General features: G+C 38.0%; 1 protein-coding gene across 1 annotated transcript in view; it reads right to left on the bottom strand.

The window, feature by feature from the left end:
• The window catches only part of ADAMTSL1 (ADAMTS like 1), a 172957-nt gene that overhangs the window by 136858 nt on the left and 15011 nt on the right, over nucleotides 1–21088 (bottom strand). Inside the window, exons 2-3 of the mRNA XM_042826731.1 lie at nucleotides 19144–19271; nucleotides 5960–6005 (exon numbers count right to left, since the gene is read on the bottom strand). Of these exons, the coding sequence (XP_042682665.1) occupies nucleotides 5960–6005; nucleotides 19144–19271 (174 nt within the window). The remainder of the gene's footprint in view (nucleotides 1–5959; nucleotides 6006–19143; nucleotides 19272–21088) is intronic.

The following is a 21088-nucleotide window of genomic DNA, read 5'->3' as shown; positions in this document are numbered from 1 at the left end:
AGTTCCATCTTCACCAGTTAAGTACCTAATACTGACCATATTATTACGGCTTCCTTCAGATTCACTCGCCTCGTCACATCCAAAAATATTGTTTTCAAGTCGACCTCCTATTTGACCTTATCGCAATTCATAAAGTCCATGGAGCTTTGCCATATTTGAAAGCCATTCAAAACAATTTCTAATAATCAACAAACCAGTGGAAAAGATAAGATGAATCCCAGATGTCCCTTGATAGTGATAGGTGTATCAGATTTCATGGGACAAAAGTGGGTCAGTCTTCTAAAGTTTACTTAGTGGGTGAAATGTGGAAGATCGTATCTACACTGTGATAGGTGGAAACAGTTGAGAAACCTTGAAACAGTTTACAATATATGCACTTGTATATTTGCAGAGGCCAAGAATGATTTACTATACCTGGAGCTTTTCCTCAGTGCAAAAATTGACTAACAACTGGCCTATTCTGTGTAGCATCTGACAGAACAGTTTATTGAACCAGTTCCATGAAGTATGCACTGTGTTTCAGCTGCACCAATTTCATTACTTGAGAAAGAAATCCTGGGGTCCTCCTCCAGTAGGGATTTGCGCAAGTACAGAGATTTAAGAGATCTAGGGATTTAACAGAAACCCCATTCAACCTCTGAAGACTTGCTGAGCATCCCACTTGGATTAAGTTTCTTGCAACCAAATTTTTCATTAATCTACATCTGTGAACTCCTAAATAATTCAGACACAGCGCTAACTTCTTAGATCAAATAGGGCCCAAAAAACAACTTTCTCTGAATATCCCAAGATAATGCAGTATCTGATAGAAAGCAGAGTGGGAGAAATAGTGCAAACAAAGCAAATGAGGGACATGCTTTTTCTCTGCTTTAATTGAACATAGATGATGGCTAAATCAGCCAGTGAAGTATCAATCCAAGCCTCCGAGTATACTTGCCACTAAAAATTATTATAAGATCAATTTTTTAATATATATTTTTTTCTCAAAGACCTTTCCTTTATGGTTAACAATTCAATATGAAGTTTTTCATTCCATATTTTCTTCTTGCTCATGCCTTTTAAATATTTATAGAAAGTGTTTAAAATTCATTATCAGAAATACTGAATTTAAATGTATGAATTCACTACAGTGAACAGAATCTTGAAATGCCAGTGTGATGGAAGTTATGCTGAATGTCTGGCTTAAAAGAGTTTTGTTTGCAAAGGATGATAGCAATGGTGGATTTTAAAAAATATTTTTCAGTAGTCAAAGACACACAGGCTTGCAAGCTGAAAAAATAATATTGCAATATTGAAGCTGGCATCATTAGCAACATATCAAATACACCTTTTTTGCAAAGAAATAATTAGAAGCAATTGCTAGGCAACGCACAGAAGTTTTATAGTGCACCTGTTCAAAAATCAGATGGCAGCTACTAAAGTCCAGCATTTTTAAGAAAAGATGTAGTCACACTAAATAATTTGAGTTTCTACTTAAGAAATTCTACTTAAAAAGTAAGCTGACATTGAGCTAGTCTGGAAATGTACTGCTTATATTTGTTTATTTTTTTCCCTGAAAAAGAACACAAAAGAAATTTTTTCACTAACGATTTCAATATTGATGCAGTGGTGGAAAGCACAAAATTTTATTGCAAAACGGAAACTGGTTCAATTGTAAAAAGATTTCACATAGTATCAGAAGGTAGAAAAATTAAATTCTATTAACTATTTGTGTAGACCTGAAAAACATCTAGTGGTGGTGCACCTCATTGTCAATGAGTCAATGTTTCTAGGAGCAGCTACTCACTTATTTGGAAGTTTCAGGGGACAGTTTCCAATAAGCTGGGCTTTGCTATATGGCAAGAATATAGTGTCATTTTGTCAAAAGTGAGACAGACAGTGTAGATACCAGTGTATGCAAAAAGCAGCATGAGTTGATAAGAAGCATGGATGGGAATTGCTTGTCTGAATGGAATCCAGAAAATGAGGAACACCATTAGAGTTGGTATTTCAGCCAAGTGAAAAAAAGAGCTGCATGTGGTATTTACAAGTTTCAGTGGTCTGATTACTGGGATCTACTATCCACAAATTCAATATTAGACTTAATGGAACTGCTTTAAACTGTGCAGAAAGAGGCAGTAATCTTGTGCAACTTACAGCATTGTCTTTTTGAACGTCAAACAGTAAAATCTCAAAACCAACATTATTTGTAGTTTTCATTATCCTGTTGTCAGGCATAAATAAATAAATAAATAAATGACTTTGAGAATGAAGCACTGCTCCCCTGCATCTCAGTTTTCCTCTGGTTTGATTCAGCAAGCAGTGCAATAAAAAGCAAAACGTCAGGCAAATTGAAGAATTTTTCAACCACACACACACACACACACACACACACACAAAAAAAAAGCTTGATAAACAGAAAGATTTTCGTTTAAATAGAAGAAAACATGAAACAGTATAGTGATAATAGGAGCAAAAAAAAAAAAGAGGCAAATGAGGTACCATGACAGTCTGGTACAAAAGTTTTAGAGAACTTTGCAACTAAGAGCATGCCCATAAAATGAAACAGAGAACATGCTAAACGTGATAAAAAATCTAGTAAAAAAATCCTACTCAAAGTCTGGAAATATATTGTTTATTTTGCACAGCATGTAATATTGCAACGCCACCAGATATTAAAAAAAAAAAAAAAACCAAAAAAAAACCAACTTTCATTGCATTTGGAGTAATTTTCTACAGAACAAACACATGACTCCTTCCCTTCCCCCATGATTACTTTCCAAAATGGCTGGTAACATGCTTGGAGTCAGTATGAATAGTAATAAGAAAAAAAGACTGTTGCAATTCAACCCTAAATCATCATCAGATTCCCTCATTCCTTCCTTCACTATTTACACATGTGGCTTCATAGCCACAATCTTTCCAGTTTCTGATCAACACCAAGCAATGCAATTGGTGAACATACTGGGTTAGATTCAACATTTTAAAGACTGCTCACAAGCTTTATAGACAGCAGTGTCAATCTCTTAGCCAGTAAATCCAGAAAGATTCAGCATCCCTAGAATAGTACAGTCCACCGAAGAAATAGATGTGCCTCTGCCTCTTCTTGTTTCTCTGTTTCTTTATATCATCCTTGGTGCTTTTTTTTTTCTTTTCTTTTACATTTTTTCCTATTATTTAATTTCAGAATGAATTAAAACCAGCTGTAGCAAAATCTTGCAAATGATAGTGCCTACAAAAATGTGTTCATTGCCAGACTCCAAGAAGTGCTCTTCCCATTCTCTAATTTCAGCTTTGAAATAGCTTGCTTTTACACGACTACCCATCCTTTCCTTGTAAGAGGACAGTCATATAAACAAAAGCATGCCAGTTCACAGAAAGATGGTTTGCAGAGAATAAATCAGTTATTTTATGAACGATAACAACAGTGCTCACGCTAAGCGCAAGCTAATGGCAATGAAAGCTCATTTTTCAGGACTCTGATTTCCACAGGAATCAAAAAGGAATTTTCCACAGCGCATGATAGCTAACTTCATTTAGAAGGGTGGAATGCAGACCTTACTCTCATGCAATCCTCTGCCAGCCAACACAAATGAAAATGTAGATCTCACTGAGCCTGGCAGTTCCCTCCTCCTGATTTTCACTAACACTGAGGATGAAATCTTAAAAATGGAAACAAACGCAAAAATACACAATTGTGTGCAACTTTCAGTGTGTGTGTACCCAGGGAGTTAGGAGACAAACATATCATTAAAAAGACAGTATATGATAAGCTGGAAGAGTTTGCGGTTCTGTAACAGGGGTTTTCAGAGTAGAGATGCACATTAAGGCTTCCCAAACTGCTCCAGATTTTCACTTATGCTGTACAAGGTACTACAAAGTGGTAGTCATCCCCAGAAACAGAGGGCTGAGGACTTTCCCTGCCACTTCAGGAACGTGTAATTTCTGTCTGATTGTGGTGTCATTGTCATTGCAGAGGCTCTTAGTAGGAATACCAGTGCTCAGTAACTCAGATTAGTAATGAACGTAAATGGAAGAACATAACATCTGAATCAAATGCTCAATGTATTTTAAAAATAAATAAAAAATGTTTTCCCCTGAGATCAGATGCCTGCAAAATGAATACAGCCAAGTTTCTTTTCTTTTTTTCTTTTTTTACATAAGGCCATAGTTGAAAAGCCTGGTTGAAGTCCAATGCTATCTGAAGCTTAATGATTGTTTGATTTATTGCTAGTTTGGCAAAATTATAAGAAAAAAAACAAATGAAAACTTATTTAATCTTTTTGTTATGGAAAAGACAAGGCAGCACAACCTATTCTCCACCCTCTTCAATAAGCAAATTTAAAATAATAAATGCAGTCTTGGTTCTTCATTAGTCAGTGGCAAAATTGTTACTAATTTTAGCATTGTAAAGAAATTTGAGAGTTTCACTTTGGATTACTTGATATTAAACAAATGAGTGAGTATTGAAGCTGCCATTTTGAGAAGTCTGAAGTACTCATACTGTCAAATATAAGGTGTGCTAAGGAATCACCTGACAACTATGAAAGGATTTATTTTGGAGAAAAGTTGTTCAAGTCTACAGTTCCAAAAGAGAACCTAAGCTAAAAATAATATTAAAAAAAATATTTTCTTTGTCTTGGAAAGTTAAGCTCACTGATTACAGAAGAAGGGTTGCAACACAGGTAGAATGCCAGCCTTTCATTGGTGTGATCCTGGAACAGCTAACGACAGCACAGCAGGATGCTAGTATACATCACTGCTCTTAGTACACACAAGAGCAGGAGGGAAAAGCAACTGCCACAGTGTGCATCCACACAGGAACCCAAAACAAAGCCAGTGCACTCTCCATCTCCTTAACATATTACACAACTCTATAGCATTCAACTTGACCGACACAAATTTATCTTCCCATTCCTTCCAAAGTCACAGTGTAGGCTAAATGCTTCACATCAGCAGGAAATCTGACTGCTAATCAGCCAGCAAGACGTATTTATTGATTGTTCCAGTTTATGTCAGTTAGTAAAGCAAATATCAAGATTGATGGGAGATCCCAGTGACACAGTAGATACACCCATAACCAATTTCTGAGGCAGAAGTGTGAGAAATGGGAAGCATGGGAAACTCAGACTGAAGCAAGTAACTTCTTTCATTGTGAACTGTGGTCTACTAAAAAGAATATAAGCGAAACATGAGGGAAAATACTCTTTTTTTTTAGCTTAAACTTTTTAACTTCTTCAGACAAAGCACCTATTGAAAAGCTTCTGAATATGTTCTATCAGGCATGAGAAAGCTTGGCCCTAAGCATGTTTGATTTCATTTTCCATCTTTACTGGTAAAACTGACACTGCTTCATGTAATTTGAGTGGTTTCACAATCCTTGGCACCCAATAAAACTTTCCGTATGAAAGTCTTTATTTCCATTTTCATCAGTGAAAACACGCTTTCACTTTGGTGAGCATGGAAGTTGAAGTTTCCTATTTTATTCTGTTGAAAACTACATTCACTATAGAAATAGCAAGCAAAAGCATTTGCTTTTCTAAGATATGCAACAGAATTACAGTGCTAGGAGGACACAGGTGAACAGCAACGTACATCTCTTACTAACTTGTCTTCTGTTCTTAACAGCTTAATCCTCAAACCTGACAGATGACCCAATGTAAACCAGCTGCCTGCAAAACTAGCACTGGGAACATAAGGGACTTTCATCCTGCTGAGTGGGAATAAGCAACTGAGCAACTCTGAAATTTCAATGAGAGACTCCATAGAAAGACTGTGACTGCAATTCTAATTTTAGCACCATGCTATGCCATTGTTGAGCCAGCTTCTTAAGAAAGCAACAATGATTTGCTAGAGGTATTGTGATATAAAGGAGGTTTAGATGTTATTGTGTTTCCACTATCACACGAGCAAATAAACGTTGTTATATGAACACTCATACGTGATGATTTGAGTTATATCAAAGGTAGACTTCACTTACCACATTGCTGCATGTCCTGTATCGGATGTTTCGCCCTTCACAGGTCCTGTGTCCAAAAATTAAAAACAAACACAAAACATTAATAGCTGAATGTAACAATCACAAGGTGTTTACTGCACCTGTATTTTTCCAGAGGATGTCAAATCAACACGTCCCCCCACCAATCCTCTTCCCACAAAGAAAGGCCTCTCTGCCTCTAGATGGATGTTGAGATGTGAATTCTACAACTCCCCAGATCCTACCTAAGAAAATGAAGTTCTAAAAGGTAGCATTAGCTTACAAGCAAGGCTGGAGACTGGTATGCACAGCACAGCTGACTGTTAACATCTGAACCACATTCACCAGAGTTTCCCAGCTTGCATACAGCTTTGAGCCTGCCCTTCTACTGCTCTGAGCTGGGATGCAACCAGGTTGCCCCTCTGGGCCATTAGTGATCTGCTGGTGGCCCACTATCGAAGGGACTTCTCCTTTCTTGGTGCAGGGGGAAGATATGAGGACAAAACAGGCCCCCAAACTACCAGCCTCTAGCTACCTCTCCAGGCCCTCCTGCACAATGGCATCCAAAGAGCTGGACCAGCAGGGGTCAAAAAGTGTCAGAGCCCCCACATGTGCTCCCCTTCATGTGCAGCAGACCCATACCAGCTCAGATGTCAGGAGGCCCCCAGGAGGAAAGGTCAGCATCCAGATACCTTTTCAGCCCTCAGCAATGTGCTCTCTGAGTAATTGATCTTGAGATTTGTGTGTTTTATGAGCCCAGATTTTACTCCATGGAGGTCCTTGGTATAAATCAGAGTTCAATTTGGCTTTTAAAGATTATTCTTCAAAAGAATGGAATTCCTCACATTTTTAATTTCTTAATTTCATACATATATATATATATTTTTTGGTCAGGATTTAACAGGCACACATTCCTTGAGGACTAAATGCCTGCCAAGACTGAACTTTTAAATCCAAACCATTTTGAACTATCCAAGAGAAAAGACATCATCTGCATGAGTTTGTGTGGGTTCTTTTTTCTTTCTTCTTTTTTAAGATTAAACTTTTTCCACACTGTTGTTAACTCTAGAATAAACCGAATCGCTTGCCTTTACATTATTGAAAGCATCCTTCCCTCTACCTTTCTCACATACCTGAAAGGAGATAAGACTTAATTGTAAAATTCCTTGAGTAGTCAGTCTCACCTTTCTGAGTACAAAATCAGGGAAAAACACGATATTATGAATATATCATCATGGTATAAATGACTGCAAGAGGAGATAAATATGAAAATAAAGCCAATCATTTTTTTCAGAAAAAAAAAAAAAAGCAACAAGAAAGAAAGATAATAAGTTGTGCTCTGGAGCATTTAGCATATAACAATCCTATTAAAAGCATAACAGAGATAGTACACATTTCATGCTTTTATAATATTACATAATTAATTCACAAAAATTTTTACCACTGCATGCATCCGCAGAACGTAAAAGTGTGCAGAAGACATCCAGCACTAGGAAAAACAGTTTAGCAATAAAATAATAAAAATAATATTCATAATAGGGTGTCAACTAGTATAGCAGTATTGAGATTAAAAAAAGCAAAAGAAATCAAGCAACACGCCAGTCATTTCTGAGCAATATTGTTTTTCATGCCAAAGCTCTGTTTACACTCCAAGACATTCACTAAAGGTACTCTTAATTTACACCTATCAAGAGCAAATGAAAAAACATACATGCAGAATGGGGGCAGTCCTAGCTCACAATCTCAATTCTTATCCTGCAAGTTATATATGCACCCCGTATCTCTCTCATAAATGCCATACAACCCATCAGGCATACCTTTCCTCTGTGCAGACTTGCTGCTGTTGAATTGCCATAATTTATTAACCTCAGAAGCACTGATCTGCCACAGAAATTGAAACTTCCTTTCTGTCATTTGCCTCATAGTCACTTCCTCTTTACACATTTAATTCATATTTTCCATTTTAAAATAAAAAAACCCAATTTTTGCTTATTGTTTGCACCATGGAAAAGTACAGGTACTTTCACTTAGACATTTGCCACAGAACTACTCAGATTTTTCTTCCAATTCCTCTCCTTTGGCTAATGGCCAGAGTTGTTCAGAACAAATGTGCAATTCTGGATGCAGCCAATGCTGTGATGATTCATGAATGCTAGGAACAACTCTTGCAAAACTCCCTTTGTCCCCTTGCCAGGATCAAACTTATGAGTTTTGTTGTTTAAAATCATTAGTTCCCTATTATCAACTATCAGCCAAAAGCCTGAAAGCTGTTTTCAGCCTAAGTTCATACATTTTCATGGCAGGTTTGTAGAATATTTTGTGTTTCAGATCTATGCTGCTTCGGTATTCCAGATTCTCTTAATCTCAGGCACCCACTGTGAGACTAAAACTTACAGAATTTGTTGAAAATAGATGGTTAAAAAAATCTGGAAAATAAAAAGCTGATTTAAAGAGTAGCTGTTTAAGAAAAAGATCTTGATTTTTAAATGTAAATTCTGTTTCTAAATCTTTCTCTGCTTAAAGCAGAGAATGCTGAAACCAACTTAATCCTGCTGGAGAGAAAAACACAGCTCCTTGCGCGATGCTGGACTGAGCCACATTTTTTTCCTGTAGGTAAGGTTTGAACTACTGACACAGATCATTGGATGCTTTGCAGAATAGCACAGCACATGGCAGTTAGCTTCCAAGGAAGGAATACAGCAGATTAGTATGGCCACATTATGTCACCGAGACATCACACACCCTCTGATCTCTGTAGATTAAATGTGAGACCTATGATCAACAAGAGACTATACAGACACTCAGAAATGTCAGAATTCACCCCAGATAGCAAATTAGTCTTGGAGAGCACACAAAGAGGGGGAGCAATAAAAGGTACTTCTACAGTCTTCTCTGTCATCAGGCCCACTTTGCAGGAGATTTTGCTGAGAAAGAAGGTGGATCAGGGCTTGGCTTGACAAGCAATTATTATCACATGAATATGTTAGAAAAGCAAGCTATTGGGAATCATGTTTCATTCTTCAAACTTAGTCACTTGTTTCCAGTAGCTTATGAAAGAGGTTAACAACTTTTAATATATTAAAATATTCACTTCATTTAATGTAAACAACACCAAAGCCTGGTATTTATTTCTTCAGGCTCCAGTTTGTAGAGGAATTTAGTTCAAGTTCCCCCCTCAAAGTTCTAAAGTAGATGTGCTGTTGTGCTCAGCTAGAGCTAGAAGCCTTGCAATAATCCATGCCAGAAGGAATAGTAATCCCAAACCAGAGTTGCCTTTATCTGTAATTACCAGAGGTGATGAAAGAGATGTGCAGAGGTGGACCTCATAAACTCCTGCCACTCTCAGTGGTCATCAGAGTTTGAAATGCTTTTCTTAAGAACTAAGTCTCCACATAAGCAAGCAACTTAGAGCCAGAGGTAGATTATTTCTGTGGATCAGAATTTTGATGCAACTATTCACCACAGGATTTGAAAATTGATGTAACGCTGGACAATATTCACTCTCTTTATTTTCACATCTTTTGATAACCACTCTTGCGGGACAGATTTTAGTTCTGGTGCTACACCTGTAAGAAAAATATTTCAAATATTGGAAGGCTATGATGAGGTCTCCCTGGAGCCTTCTCTTCTCTAAGTTATACAAGCCCAGTTTCCTCAACCCTTCTTCATAGGAGAAGGCACCATCTTCTCCGGACCCGTTACAAGAGCTCCATGTTCTTCTTGTGCTGGGGGCTCCAAGCCTGATCACAGTACTCCAGATGGGGCCTCACAAGAAATAAGTAGAGGGGGACAATCACCTCCCTCTCACTGCTGGCCAATCTTCTTTTAATGCAGCACAGAACACAGCTGGCCTTCTGGTCTGCAAGCGCAAACTGTTAATCTCTTGGCCACCACTCTTTTGATGCAGCCCAGGATAGTGTTGACCGTCCAGGCTGCAAGTCCCAGTGCACACTGCTGACTCATGTTAAGTTTTTCTTTTGCCAGAACCCCTAAGTCCTTCTCTGCAGGGCTGATCTCAATGAGTTCTTCTCCCAGTCTGTACATACATTTGGGATTGCCCGGATTCAGGTACAGCACCTTGCACTTGGACTTGTGGAATCTAATTAAGGCTCTCTTTCCAAGCCAGTACAGGTCTCTTTGGATGGCATCCATTCCTTCTATTTTATCAACTGCACAATTCAGCTTAATGTCACTAGCAAAATTGCTGAGGGTACGTTTGGTCCCACTACCTAAAAAGAAAAGGCTTTATGTGACAATTAACATAAACCCAAATCTTATTGATTGTTTAGGAATTTGAAGAACATGGGAACAACACTGTTGAACCTAAATGGCAAAATATTTCCTACACAATGACATCTAACTTCTAAAATTTTATTTACATGATAGGCTATAACACTAGAAATAGCCAAAGTAACTTAAAGGTAGCTAGTCTAGTTATGATGTTTGGCCATTCATTCAGCCTTGGCAAAACAGCAGTCCATAAAAGCTAATATATCTATTGATCTTGGCAGAGATAAAAGATAACATTCTAAAGATAACATTAAGTTGAAGTCACAAATTCATTTTAAATTCCAGAAGTTAAGGGGAAGAGTTAAGATTGAGAATTTTATTTGGAACTTACAGTGGCTATCTATAGTTCCAACAGTGCTTCCACTAACACAAAGATCTTACTCTGGATAGCTTCTGTTACTGCTGGAGTTTAAGGCTGGCATAATATTTATTCAAAAATAAGGCACATCTTGGACTTCCACTATAAAAGTTGCTAAACAGAGTACAGTTTATTTCAATTTTTACTTTCAAAATATTCTTTGCATTACTCAGAACCACTAAGTGCTATTTTCTAACAGCAAGCAATAAATAGCACTCTCTAAATTTTCACTAAAATAGAGCCATTCAATACAATTGAAACAAGAAAAATCAAATTTGAGAAAAATAAAGGAAAAACACGAGAAAAAATACCAGATTTCTTTCAGACTGCTGCTGGTTATGGGATAATTTAATATACAGTTATTCTCTTGTGCTCTTCACTGTAGTATTTTTAATTTTCCTAAGAATTTTTTAAAAGTCTCTTTAATTTGAACATACAACAATTGAACATACAATTGCATATATACAGCAAGTTATTACAGTTGAAAATATTTTTCAGTTGTTCACTAGCCAAGAAATGAAAGAAAAAAAGCAGCAATTAAAGAAACGCCTTTCAGCAAAACAATGGCTAGGACCATCTCTATAGTTAAGAGAAAACATAATATTAAATCTCACCTGGTCTGTGCATCACAAAGATAGCATCTAGAGCCTATCACTGGCACCAAAGTATTAATATCCCAAATCTCAACATGCCTGAACTCAGAACTAGATCCAAGCTCTGCAGCTGTTCTCTACAAAACAGTTGTGCTGAATACAAACACCAAGTTCCCTGCGCTTTGAGTAAGTTTGAACCTACGTCTGAGCTATGTGTTATCCCAGCTTCCCAGCTCCACTAAACTGCTCCTGTTCTCTCACATACAATTTGTGGCTTTATGGCATCACAACTTAACTCCATCTTGATAAAAACTCCACACCATGCAAGGACCTTGCTGATTTAATTATTTTCCATTTAAATCTCAGAATGGATTTATTGAAAGGATTATGAACATAGAGGAGTTTTCCAGTGAATGTGGCCTTATAAGCAGCACATCATAGACTCACAGAGTCACAGAATCACAGGACAGCTTGGATTGAAAGGGACTTTAAAGATCATCCAATCCCAACACCCTGCTGCAGACTGATTTCCACCTACCAGCTCAAGACCCCGTCCAAACTGGTCCTGAGCACATCCAGGGATGGGGCAGCCTCTGTGCTGTGCTTCACCTTTTCTGTGCAGCCTCTGCCAGTGCCTCACCAGAAAAACATTTCCTCCTAGCATCTAACCTAAATCTCTCCTTTCAGTTTAAAATCATTTCCCTTTTTAAGAGGGCAGGTAGCAGCAGGAAATGGCTCTGAAATGGAAGAGGGTATGTTCAGACTAGATATTATAAATAAATTCTTTACTTAAAGGTGGTGAGAGACCAGAACAGGTTGCCCAGTGAGGCTGTGGATACCCCCTCCCTGGAAGCATTCAAGGCCAGGCTGGATGGGGCTTTGAGAAACCTGGTCTAGTGGGAGGTATCCTTGCCTACAGCAGGGTGGTTGTAACCAGATGATCTTAAAGGCTGCTTCCAATCCATTCTATGATTCTGTGATTCTGCCACTACCAGACCTCATTAAGTAGTGGCTCTCACTCCTGTTTATAAGCACCATTCAAGTACCGGAAGGCCTCAATGACATTTCCCTGGACTCCTCTTCTTTCCAGACTGAGCAAGCCAAACTCTCTCCCTCTGTGCAAAAGGCGCTCCAGCCCTCTAAATACCCTAGGGGCCCTCCTCTGGACCTTCTCCAATAGCTCCACCTCTTCCTTGTGTTGAGGGCTCCAGAGCAGAATGCAGGAAAACACAGAATGGAGAGCTTGAACCCATATCTTTTGAGCACTCTAGCTGCTACGCCAAACTGGCTCCAAGTAAATGATTCACAGACGTTTTTGCAAGGCAGTCCACATCTCAATCCAGATTCGTATGTATGTAAATAATATCTATCGCTCTCAACTCTGGGTACAAGGTTGACTACCTTTCATTATAGTGCAGATCTGTTTCTGACCTACAATAGCACGTAATATTCCTGTGGCAGTTCTAGTAATGGTTTGCAGGGGAACACAACAGTATGAAAGCATTTGATTTCTTTCTAATTACTTTACTGTGGCACTGTAAATGGAGATTAGGATAGCTAGCATAATGTGAGCAACTGTTCTTCAAAGAACACCTGCAGCCATTCCACAGACCACACTGCTGATCTAAATTGTGTAAAATTTTCAGAGTACTACAGTATTGACTCAGATTTAAGATTGGTGCTTCTGCCATTAGAATGAATGGAACTATGATTTCTGCTGAAAACTGGAAGTGCTTCTTCATCAAATCAAAACAGGAAAGCTTCTTATACACATGGATTTGACTAATCCCAGGGTAAATAAAATAGTTTTTTTAAGATACTGCCTGATGGTACAGCTTTAACCGGAAGTGTCTACAAATTAAATTACTCAAAACTTCTTCCAAAAATTTATATCACCTAATATAGCAGGGAGGATGACCATAACAGAATAAAACTGTAACAGTTATCTACTGAAACAGAAGATAAAACAGCTGTTAAGCGAGCCTGAAAATAATTTACAGTCATTAGCATACAGTTATATTTTTACCAGGATAGAGAGAATCATCCTCCCACTTGATATTTCAAGTGACCTGGGAATTCTATGACATGTGTTACAGAATGCTATTTAGATTTGTGGGTCTTATTTATAGAATCACAGAATCAATGAATCACCAAGGTTGGAAAAGACCTTCAAGATGATCCAGTCCAACTGCCTATCACCAATATTTCCCACTAAACCATGTTCCTCAGTACAATATTTTAATGCTTCTTGAATACCTCCAGGAATGGTGACTTCCATTACCTCCCTGGGCACCTTCTTCTAGAGCCTGACCAGTCTTCCAGAGAATTTTTTCCTAATGTCCAACCTGAATCTCCTCTGGCAAAACTGAAGGCCATTCTCTCTAGTCCTAGTTAAGTTACAGTTAATTTTGCAATTATATTTGCAATGATTCAAAAAGTTTTTTGCTATTTATTCTATAGACCTTATGATAGCAGAGGAATTATTCTGTCCATCAGAAAATTCTTGTGACTACTGTGTCAGAAGAAAAATGTTATGCAGCATAAAATTGACATAGTTTTTGCAAATTTAGCTGGTTTTTTTACACCTATTTTCAAACATACATTTAAGTGGCTTTTTTACTAGGTGACCAAGTGAAGCTACAATAAAACTGAGAATTAATTATGGATTATCTAATCCAGCAATAATATGCAATTGCAATGGGCTGAACAACCAAGTACATGAAATAAATTTGTAAATTTATTTACCTAGTAAATGAATTAAATCCCAGATTTTCAGGTATCTAAAGAAGATTTTCTCATTTATTATTCTGTTTCAGTTTGCCTGAATCAACATATACACAGTTATTAAATATCTTGACTGACACACATGCGTACTATCACTATGCTTTATGATATAAAGTTATTTTCACTCCAGTTCTGCTGTGACATAAATGGATTATAATAGTTGCCACATCCCAAGGAAGCAGACAGTGGCCATATTCCAGCATCTCTTCACCTGCTCTGCCTGTGAATAAAGGCAGCTCCAAAAGTAATGCCTCCTATTTTAGCCTGGTCCAAGATGGCAATAGAGGTTCACGCCAGTATTTCATTGCATCTTGTTGCTGTGTGAGAGATGGCAGCAGAGGGGCACTTGGACAAAATGGCATTTGACACAGAAGTGCATATGAAAGAAAGCTGTGACATTTAATTCCTCCATGCAGGAAAAATGACACCAATTGACATTCACTGGCGCTTGCTGAATGATCCTGGAGACTAAACAGTGGACGTGAGCACAGTGAAGTGGTATGTGGTACATTTCAGCAGTGGCAACAGTGACATGAAAGGCAAGCTACATTCTGGACAGCCATGCGCAGCTGTCACATCGCAAAATGAAGAGTGTCTTGAAGAGCTTGCCCATGCAAATCTGCAGATTACAACCAGAGAAGAACTGTATATGGAGCTGAATATGTTTCAATGCAGCGGAAATGATGGTGGCAATGTTGGAATGTTGATAAAATTGTACCAGGTGGGTTCCACAAATGCTCACTTGGGAACAGAAAGAATACTGTATGCAAATTTCTCAGGATCTGCATAACCAATAGTGTCACCAAGGTGACATTTTCCTGGATTGCATTATTACCAGTGATGAATTTTATCATGTTACCACTACAAGCCAGAATCAGAATAGCCATCCATGGAGCAGCAACATCTGAACTCCTCATTGAAGAAAAGTTCAAGACACAGCCCTTAGTGGCTTAAGTGATGTGTACTTTCTTTTGGGATAGGAAAGGGGTGATCCTTCTGGATTTTCTGAAACCTGGACAAACTGTCAACTCTGACTGCTTCACCACGACACTAAGCTGAACACTCAAACTGCCAGAGACAGACCAGAGACAACAACTTTCTCTTACAACATAACTCCAGGCCCCACACACAGTTTGAAGACCATGGAGAACATTGCTGATCTTGGCTGAACTGTCCTACTATATCCACAGTATAGTCCAGATTTGGTGCCTTCTGACTTCCATCTGTTCAGACTGATTGTCACAACTTAGCTGTTTCATTACAGGTGACAGGACTTTACTCCCCTCCCATTCCCTCTTCTGGAGGGGGGGGGGAAGTATGAAAACTCAACCAAGATAGGGAGGGATAATTAATTTACTACAAATGATAAAAGAATATAAGACAATATGAAAAGGAGATACAGGTAATAAATACAACCAATGAGAGAGAGAGGAGTTCTGAACATGTTGCTTGCTGTGCTACTGGAAATGGAAGAGATCTTTCTCCCCCGTCATTATGCTATTCTACCTCTTTTACCTGGAATCAGAAATCACATGGAGAGAACTGGAGAATTCTGTGAGCTGCAGTCTCTCCCTTCTCAGTGTATTTTCTTCTGGGAGATACAGAACTCATGTAAGAATAGTTGACACTACCAGAAGATGAGGCAGGAAGGGCAGGAATGCAGCTGCCTGGCACTATGTTCCAGCACTAAACAGCTTGATGCACGACGTCTTGATATGGAATATTGATGAAACCAGGACACTGATGAAATCTGGATGACAGGCAACATTTCCCTAGCAATAATGCCACTGTAGCAGCTGTGTTACAGTGGATCCTCTCCACTGGTGCAGATTTTTATCACTGTGCCATGCAGACTCCTCTTCATGGCTGGCAAAAATGCATAGCTATTGGTAGTGGCTATGTTGGCAAATAACATTTTATAGCTAAGAATTTGCTCTATCAAATTGTTACAGTGCTCTTTGTATCTCTTGTAGTTTCCATGGAAAGAAATAGGAGGCATTACTTTCAGAGCAGCCTATGAATTTTCAGCACCCCTGCAGCCAAATATCCAATATCTCATAAAACTTCTCTGTAGAACCACAACAACTAGTTTGTCTCTCAGGAGAAACAGAAATGGTTCTCCTCCCTATAGGTTTCATCCATCACTGCTGCAGGACATTTTGTGATGGAGTGGAGAAAGATTATTTTATTTTTTCTGAGCTTTGTAACAAAAATGGTGCTGAAACTGATGGGCAAAACATTTTGGACTAACAAAAATATACGATTCTTTACCCAACTTGCTGTGAGGCTGGACATTTCATTATTACAAGTACACTGAGGCAAACAATTGTAAAATTCAAAGGGAGTATTGTTCTTCTGGTTAAATAACAAAAGTAGCTGAAGAGTTTAAGAGTTATTGCCAACAAAAGCAGGAAAAATATCCTTCTTTGAGTTCTAGTCCAGTCTTCACCTACTAATTATCAGAATGTTATCTTCCTGGGGCTGATTCTGCCACTTAAGTCACATGCTGATTTTCATTTAGGTGCAGGATAATAGATGTGTAGTTGACTCAGGCTGACAACTCCCATCTCTTAATGTTACTGGCATATTTGTTTATATCATTATCATACTAAATGTTCTTAGCATCATTAAGACCGTTGTTGTAATGACATGTAATGTTAAATAGCCCTTACCCTCAAATGTTCACCATCTAAAAAGCTAGAAAATAGAGTTTCTCGCTAACACTTCCCATTCTTTTGTCACAGCTGGAAAAGCTTAACACAAAACACGTTCCCAAAACAAATAACACAAGGACAAAGATAACTTTGGCAAACAAAAGCTGGAAATAAAACTGCTTTCCTTGATTTAACTGCAAACACTAGCAGTATTTAGGAAAGGGCCATTAGTCTTTGCATTTCGTCAAAGTAGATGCTCTGGGCTGCCCTTTCATCTAATGGTCTGAAAGTCATCTCATACAGAACTAAGAGGCATAAAACATTACAAACATTCATTCCAGAAACAAAAATACTTAGAATAAGTTTGCTCCAAACCATCTAAATATGTTGCTATTTTTCATTTGATAGGAGTAGTATCTTCCTTCATTCTACTATGCAATTACATGTGGCAAAATACATGAGATAACTGTACCAACCAAGAAATTGTCCCAAAGAGGTTGATATTTTTTCTAATCTTTCTAGATTTTAAAGACTTCAAGAGAACATTATTTTCAAACTTTCAAAGTATCAGTGAGTTTTTTTCCCTTGCTTTCTCTCTGCTTTTTTCTTAGCAACTTAAAATGCTTGCATAGCACAAAAAAAAAAAAAAAAAAAAAAAAAAAAAAAAAAAAAAAAAAGAAAAAGAAAAAGAAAAAGATTTCAAACACTTATTTCATTAGCAATTGCATACACACTGGGAAAAAGGAAAATCTATCACATATTTGATACTCTGCTAATTCCAGGCCAAATTTTATTACTTGTGATTTACTGACATTGGCTAGCAAAAACTGTGCATCTAATTAACTTTCTGCATCCTATTCTGGAAATAAAGGTCTCCTGGGTCTGAATGGACCACAGTTTGCATTTGGTTTCTAAAGACAGGAGCACTGCTTTTGCATCGAAGGTCCAGTAGTAATGTACTGTGTGAAAGTAGAACTGTGTGACTTGGATCTTTATTCCCTATTCCATATCAAAGAGATGCTTACTTGGAAAGACTACCCAGAGGAATGGCTTATGCTTGCATACTGTAGAACTACCATGACTACTATTACTACTATGGAGTCCAAAGACTCTTCTCCTCTAATGACAGCTGAGGCAGAGGCTTAGCAAACCCTTGTATTAAAGTGATGCTCCTGATCTCCTAAAATGCCTGGATTTTATGCCAATACAAAACATCACTCAGTTCTCTAAGATACACTCATTGAAAGCAAATTCCCACTTTGGCAGTTCCTGAATGCAAGGTCTTTTGAAGAACCCCTATTTGCTCTGGAATGAGCATGAGATCAGAATTAGGCCCCAAGTTTAAAAAGAATTCTGAATTTTTTTTTCTTTTCATGGGAATGGAATAGAAAAGCAGTTTCTTTATGCTGGTTGTGGCAGATAACTTTGCCTATTACTTCCCCTTTTAGTAGACTGTCGCACACTATTAAACCAATAATTACTGAAAAGAGGAGACCAAACTGTCCACAGATAGTTAAAATGCACAACATTCTATTGTGAGTTTGATTGAATGCTTTGTGCTCATTATACAGCACTATGGATTAAAAAGCAAAGTAGGAAATTGGAACATACTGTCATTGCTTTATTAACATCAGGTTTATAAGCACAGGAAAAAAATACATAAGAAAATATGCAGGATGGAAAATTGTATTATACTTTTAATGTTTGAATATACAAGGTATCAAATATGGCAGGAAGGCACAAAGTCTGGAGTTTTTCTTCATATCCTTTATCAGAAATCTGTTAATACTTTTCACATACATTCTGTTTAATGCAGCCTTTTTTTTTTTTTCCCTGAAGTATGAAGCAATAACATTTGCTAGAAATATTTTATAGATGAAAATTTCATACACCAAAGAGTGGAAATATTATCAAGTGACTTGCCCATGTTCCATTGAGAGCTAATAGTCGAGGATGAGCCTACCTTTTGCACTTGTCAAATTGACCCCTGCCTCCTGGAGAAGGTTTGCTGCTATGGAAATACTGTAACTTGAAATTTAACTCATAGGATACTCTTAGCAGAAGGGTAAATTCTTTCTTACATAGTTCAGGATATCATATTGGGTCAATATGATGCTTTTATAGTCTCAGTGTGGCTGAGATTGTGGGGCGCTAAATCTAGTGAATTAGATGTAGTTTGGTATAAATATGTGAAAAGGCTTACTGCTCAAATGGCAAAAGTGTAGGGAGGTTTCACTTTTCAGTAGCTGGCAGCCTTCAGCATAGTTAAGCAAGCTGTCCAAGCAGCTTTTGTATCTCCATAGGTTCCCACTATATTTTAAAAGTGTGCTGCCTTATCAAACGTGTTGGCTGCTTGCCTGAGTCATAAAACACAATCCATAATTTTCTAACACTGAGGTGGAAATTTCAGCATAGTTCAAGACCTCTACTGGCTTCTTCTTATAGTCTGACACATACCAGAAGTTCAAATTCTCCCATCAGTAATGTAAAAAGCGTTCTCCCACTTACTTGCTGCTCAGGCAACGTCTCAGTGAATATGAAGCCCCTCCTCCACACGTGCGTGAACATTCACTCCATGAACCCCAGGCATCCCACAGTGAGTCTTGATCTTCCTCTGAGCGAGCTGTTCTGGAGCTCTGAAGAGAGGGAGAGAGAAAAAAAAATCACAAAAAAAACCCACCTCAGGGACAAAAAATACTGCTGCTAGCTTAATTCTGTCTGTTTCTGGATATTGTCATGGTCATTGAAGACACTGAATAAATCCATTCTCTGGCATTTCTACTGACTGGTAGATGCTCTTCTAGGGAAGAGTGCTGTATGAATTTGCCTTCATCTTTTGAGTATCTTGCTCTGTCTCAATTTGAGACTGGTGATGATTATTATAGAAGAGTACTTTGGGCAGCAGTGAAGAAAAGTATTTTCCTGATTAAAAGGAAGAGGGAGAGCTGGAGACATTGGAAATTGTGCTTTTAACTTTTGCCGCTGAGTTAGAAACTATGAAATAGCATATTAAAAAGTGCCTTTTGAGGAGCTGCTCAGGAGAAAAAGAACCACAGCATAGCGAATCCACATGATACAAATACATTTAACAAAACTTTTCATGCATTCACCTTAAGGAATTGGAACTATCATTACATTTTCTCTGTCCAAAGATCGAAGTACCTATGCATGAGAGTGCGTACTCATTCAAATGTTGCTGTGGGCAGTCACACACTGAATTCTACACTTCTACTGGTATTTGGAATAAATGAGAAGACAAGTGTATGAGCAAAGCTTTGTACATCTTCACCAGAGAAAAAACAGCAAGCAACATTATACTGCTAGAACTTGTTAGAAGATTGATGTCACCTGTCAACATTCAGGGATTATTTCAGAGATAGCACAACACTAAAATTGTTTCATCTTCACTGAAGCTCTGTAAAAGTTTGTAATGAAATCTGAAACCAACTGGAATACACCAGTATTGAATACTGTTATTCATGGGCAAAAAAGGAAGTGGTGGTGATGGTTTAGGGTTGTGAGCAGTTTTAATATATATCAGTATAAGGAAGATACTGAAATCATCATGTGATGCTGAGATCCAAACTGAACAATGTTTCTGTGGAGAAAAGGGTTAAGTCTGGCACACTAGGACATGAAATGCATGTTAATTGGGATTTAGCGAGGCAAGAGGTTAACTATTCCATTTACTTTCACGAGCCAAGAATGCATTGTATAGTCTTACCACCAATACTGAGAGATATTTTCCAATGTGTAAATAATTTAATCCTACAAAACTTTTCAAGGGCATTCCTGAACACCCACTAGTGTCATCTGTGTTGCTAAATAAATAGCCAGGCTACCTGAAATGAAGAGCATGTCTTTTATTGATTGTCTCTATATTCAACTCAGTAACAAGGCTAAAGTCTCACATCAAACCTGTTTCTCCCACAGAGAGCCAATGATCACAGTATTGTATACATTTGCACCCTTTGATAGTCATCAGCTCCATACATCTGAAAGATAAAAACACTCCAAGTGCTGTTCCTACCATCCCCTGGGAGTCTTCTGCCCTGAAGCAAGCTCACAGATCAGAACTTAACTTACTCAAGTTGACAGAGTAATTACATTGTTTTGTTCACTCCAAAAAGCCAGATAGACTGGCACAATAAATTAAGAGTAACTAAACAAGAGCTGATCATTTTAAAATTGCTTAACTTAGCTCAGAGTGTGTGCAAATTGGCAAAATTCAATGGATAAATTGTCTGAAAGAAAGAAAAGTAAGATTTGTAAGACACCTGTCCAGCCACTTTCTCTTATTTCCCTCTATTTCCATTCTTTCTTCCATCAAGGCACAGCCCAAACCTGATCTTGTCTGTCTGTTTGGGCAGAGTGGGTTTTCCTCCCTGCAAAGAAACCAAACATGGTCGTTTATTTTGACAGGGAGAGTTCAGTCAGAGGCTAGTATCAGTCA

The sequence above is a fragment of the Centrocercus urophasianus genome, unplaced genomic scaffold (assembly GCF_019232065.1).
Source record: "Centrocercus urophasianus isolate 14NV4802_14NV808 unplaced genomic scaffold, USGS_Curo_1.0 seq_27, whole genome shotgun sequence".
NCBI classification, from domain to species: Eukaryota; Metazoa; Chordata; class Aves; order Galliformes; family Phasianidae; genus Centrocercus; species Centrocercus urophasianus.
The sequence above is the reverse complement of the archived record's forward strand: the minus strand, read 5'-3'. Positions and strand labels throughout refer to the sequence as shown.